This window comes from Trichosurus vulpecula, chromosome 5 (genome assembly GCF_011100635.1).
Source record: "Trichosurus vulpecula isolate mTriVul1 chromosome 5, mTriVul1.pri, whole genome shotgun sequence".
NCBI lineage: Eukaryota > Metazoa > Chordata > Mammalia > Diprotodontia > Phalangeridae > Trichosurus > Trichosurus vulpecula.
Window position 1 is genome coordinate 296,354,627 of NC_050577.1, and position 4,516 is coordinate 296,359,142.

Consider the following 4,516-nt stretch of genomic DNA (forward strand, 5'->3'; position numbering starts at 1 on the left):
AAGGTCACCCTTGATTCCCCATTCTTTCTGAACTTCCCTCTCCCTGGCCAAATACCCCATTCCTGGGCATGGCTGGCACCTGCCCTAGATTGGGACCAAGGTTTTGCTCTGGGGATTGGTGGAAGCTCTCCCTGAAAACTTCCCTGGGGAGGACTACCTTCCCTGCTAAGTGAGATGAGGGCAACTCTGGAAGAATGAGCAGGAGGGCAGGACAATGGCTGGGGAGTGTGGGGGAGGCAAGGTAAGGCTTACCTAGCTACTAGGTTGAGCTATGGTATATCTCCTGCCCTTGGGGTAGCACCAAGTTCCTACCTTCCCCCTTCATCCTTGCTCATATGTCATGATACATATGATGCGAGCCACAGATTGTGCTGGGGTAGCCAGTGTGACAGAGAGAACGTAGGCCTGGGACTCAAGAAAAACTTGGATTCCACTTCTGATTCTATAGCTCACTCTTGTAATCTGGGATAGGTCCCCTCTTGCTTCTTGGAGCCTCACTTTCCAGATCTGTAAAGTGAGGAGTGGATTGAATCAATCATCCAGGCTATTTCCTCATTTAACAGATGGGGAAAATGAGGCCCAGAGACATGAATGGCCTTGTCCAAGGTCACAGAGTTGAAACTAACTCCCTTTTCAGCACTAACTACTGTGGAGGAGTGTCTGCTTTCCTAGATCCTTCCTGGAGAGTGGCTCCTCCCCAACTGAAAGCTCTGGGTCCCCTCAGCTCCCAGCCAGACCTAACTTTACTCTATTTGGTCTCTTCAGGTAGTTTCTCTTAAAGATTTGGGCCTGAAACCTGGAGGGTGTGTAAAAGTGAAAGGAGACATACTGCCTAATGCCAGGACGTAAGTAAGAGATGAAAAAGACAACACAAAATTTAACCCTGGGTGAGAGCTGAATCCTTTACACACCAGCTTGCACTTGACCCTTGATTAGAAGCACAAAGCTGGTTTTGCCTCAGCCCCAGATGGCAAAGACAGGACTTAGCATCAGGGAAAATTTCCTAACAGGAGCTTCCCAGTACCTGTAAAGGACAGTTTGGGTAGTAGTGAGCTCCTTGTCTCTGGAGGTAGTAAAATATGAAACTGGGTCACTTGTTAAATAGGGTGTTACTAGGAGTAGAATGTAGAAGACAAGGCACAGTGATTCAGGGCAGGGTTGATGAGAGTCCCTTTGGGGGTCTTCTCCTCTGGCTCACTCACAGTGGGGGGTTCCAGGGCTCTGGGACCCATGGCCATAATGGAAATGTGCTCTCGGTCCCCAGGTTTAGATGTGATCTGGGCAAGGATGAAGACAACCTTGGCCTGCACTTCAACCCTCGCTTCAACTATCTCGGTTTTCACAACGTCATCGTCTGCAATTCTAGGACACATGGGGTTTGGGGCAAAGAACAAATGGATCCCAACTTCCCCTTTAAGCCAGATACATCAGTGGAGGTAAGAGCAGGGAATCAGACCATAAAATATTTCAGCTGGGAAGGACCCAAGGGATGCTCTTAACCACCCCTTGCATTTGACAGAAGAGTCCTGGAAGCAAACTCTGTTGGGGAAAAGATGAAAAGCTAGGTTTGCAGCAGGCCTCCAAACTTCAGTGGCAGGAAGCCCACCATGTCCTTGAGCTGGAGTGTGGGTTGGGTGGGATGGGTGGGAGTTGTCAAGGGCTGTAGTCCCAATAGGATAATAGAAGACTCTGGTGTATCCCAGGACACCTAATAGGATCCAGGAATTCAAGCTACATGCTACTGCAGGAGCCATCTAGCCTGCCCTTTATTTTAGGGAATAGGAAACTGAGACTCCAAATGAATAAAAGCTTTGCCCAAGGTTGCAGTGTCTTGTACTATGTGTCTAGAGGTGGAATTTGAACCCAGGTCTTCCTGTATCCAAGCCCAGGGTTCTAGATTCAGCTCCTTCTGTCCTTTCTCCATCCAGATTTCCATAACCTTTGAAGGGCAGCAGTTTAGAGTGAGGATGCAGAATGACCAGGAGATCACTTTCCCCAATCGACTTGACTTAAATCAAATCGACTACGTGGCAATTCTTGCAGACATCAATGTTAGAAAGGTGGACTTCGAAGGAACGCTGCAATCATGCCAGCTTCAGATCACTCTTGACTACTGAGTCTGTTCTTACTAATAAAAGTGCTGATGATGAGAGCAGCTGACATTTTCTGTGTTCTTCTGATCTGGGTGACAGAGGGCTGGTTTTAGAGTTGGGAAAGGTGACTGAGTGATCCTGGACAAGTCTCTCCACCTCACTGGTCCTTTGGTGACTCTCTAGGACAGGGTTTCTCCACCTGGGGTCCATGGGTGATTTTCAGATGAGAAAAGTACCTTCTTTTTTCTCACTAACTCCTGGTTTTCCTAGTATCACTCTGCATTTTTGATATATTTATAGCATTATTCTACTTGATACCGTATTACTTGCCTGTTAATTGGAGAAGGGAAGGGATAGAGGGAGGGAGAGAATTTGGAACCCAGAATTTTTAAAAAGAATGTTAAAAATTAATAAAAATGAAACATTCAAAAATACAAAAACAGCACACCACCACCATCACCTTACTCTGAGAAAGGGGTCCACGGTCTTGCCCAGACTGTCAGGAGCCCAGACCGTAACACAAAGGTTATGAGCATTTAGAAGTCCTGACCTACCCCTGATGAGCAATGGGGAAGGAATCTGCCACAGTAAGAAGCGGGAACCTCTATATACCAGTGAAGGGAGGAGACCAGAGCACAGAACTAGGGACAATCCCACCTGCTGGAAAGATGCTGAAAACAAACCAGGAAAGCCCTGTGTCCCTCTTAGGATCAACCTAAGGAAGCTCAGAGAGTTCTAGAGGCCAGATGGGAGGAGAGTGGAAAGACAGTCACTGGTTCTGGAGTCAGAGTTTTTGGATTGACTTTGACCTCTGATCCTCATTGCCTACGTGACCTTGGAGAAGTCCCTGGGCTTCAGTTTCCTCCAGGGTAAAATGCAGAGCTTGGCCTTCAAGGCTGTAATAGCAATTTAGATTTGAAGATCTTTCCCACCTATTAATAGACCATGTGACCTGCTTACATCACAGGTAGCTTATGTCACATGTGGTAGGAGGAGCTTGCTGAGAGGAAAAGAAAGTTGTGTCACAGGAAATGCTGAGAGAGCAGTTATGGTAGTTATGAGAGTAAGAGCTGAGGGAAAGAGAGCTGACCTGTGATAGCTATTCTGTGAGGTTTGATTGTTTGTGAGAAGGCCCCAGCAGAGTTCAGAGAGGTTTTTGGGTGGCAAGGCTCCATGTTGTGATATCATGTATTGACTTCTTTGCTGCAGTGGTGGATTGGGCAGACGGCTCATGGGATCTGGTTCTCTGGTGTCTGAACAAATGGTACATTTATTCTACCTTCTATGTAGAGAGTCTTGTACATTTTGTGATACAGAACCACAGAGGCATTTTGACAATTATTATCTATATTGTTATCATTGCCTTGCTGATACAAAGGCCCTTCCAGCTCTCTACACCTAATCTCCTATTGGACCATGTCATTCCACAGGTCTCAGTCTCCTTTTCTATGACATGAGGAAGTTGGACCACATGAAATCTGAGTTCCTTTCTGGGAACCCTTGGTCCCTCCTCTCTGAGGTATAGTAAATTCCAGTGTTTCTTCCTACCAGACAGGGAAAAAAGCAAGAATTGGCTCTCAAATATTTGGGAAGCATAACTGATTCTGGCTCAGTTCCCAATTCAAAGGCTTTGTATCACCACAAAATGAGCTCACAGGCAATGGACAAAGGATCCTGCAGCTCCTCTGAAATAGAGGCCAGGGCCTCCACAGTGCATGCTCAGATATGGGCTTAACACTCCCAGGTTTGACCCTGGCCCTGGCCCTGGGGCTGGTTGGTTGGAAGTATCCCACTCACCACATCCATTCAACCCCAGAGCAGAAGGGGGGTGAGCCATCTACAAACATTGGGGGATCAGTCCCTCCAGGATAGGCCCAGTGTCAGAGGGAGCAATGAGAGGGAGCCCCCAGGCCTGAGTGGAAAGAGCCTCTGGGTGCCTGGAGGACCAAAGATGAAAGCCAGGCTCCAGGGCATCCTGTGCTGAAAAATTTGCTATGTGGTTGAGGACAGGCCTTACTAACTCTCTGATCCAGGTTCCTTGGGTCAGATGATGGCCTTAGGTCATGAGATGCACTCAGTGCACATTGACTCACTCTCCCTGAGCAGAGCTGAGCCCTGGGACAGAAATAAAGAAGGCCTGGAGGGGCCCACCACTAAATGTATAGCATGGCAGAATCGATAGCATGGCTGGAGACTGAGGATACCTGTCCAGATGCAGGGAAGCGTAACAACAATGTGGCTTGCCACTACTGTGGCTGTGTAAGACCAACAACATCAGCACACAGAAGTGCTGCCGGCACACATTCTTTGATTTGGTTTTCTAAGGAAAGCAACTTTAAAGGGGTAACAATCTCACTTTAATCAAACATACATATATCATTCACTTAGTTCTGGGGAAAAAGTCAGCACCCTGAACTACAGAG

General features: G+C 47.4%; 1 protein-coding gene across 1 annotated transcript; it reads left to right on the top strand.

The window, feature by feature from the left end:
- The first annotated feature begins 214 nt into the window (after positions 1 to 214).
- On the top strand, positions 215 to 2,117 carry LOC118851373 (galectin-1-like). Its single transcript, XM_036760813.1, has 4 exons — positions 215 to 241; positions 766 to 845; positions 1,265 to 1,436; positions 1,929 to 2,117. Exons 1-4 carry the CDS (start codon positions 215 to 217, stop codon positions 2,115 to 2,117), a joined length of 468 nt encoding a protein of 155 aa, XP_036616708.1.
- The last annotated feature ends 2,399 nt before the right edge of the window (positions 2,118 to 4,516 follow it).

What these genes read in the sequence shown, in the direction of transcription:
- LOC118851373 (XM_036760813.1), top strand. Translation starts at nt 215, where the DNA reads ATGGCTGGGGAGTGTGGGGGAGGCAAG. An exon ending in ATACTGCCTAATGCCAGGAC is followed by an intron (nt 846 to 1,264) that starts GTAAGTAAGAGA and finishes CTCGGTCCCCAG; the next exon opens with GTTTAGATGTGATCTGGGCA. An exon ending in AGCCAGATACATCAGTGGAG is followed by an intron (nt 1,437 to 1,928) that starts GTAAGAGCAGGG and finishes TTCTCCATCCAG; the next exon opens with ATTTCCATAACCTTTGAAGG.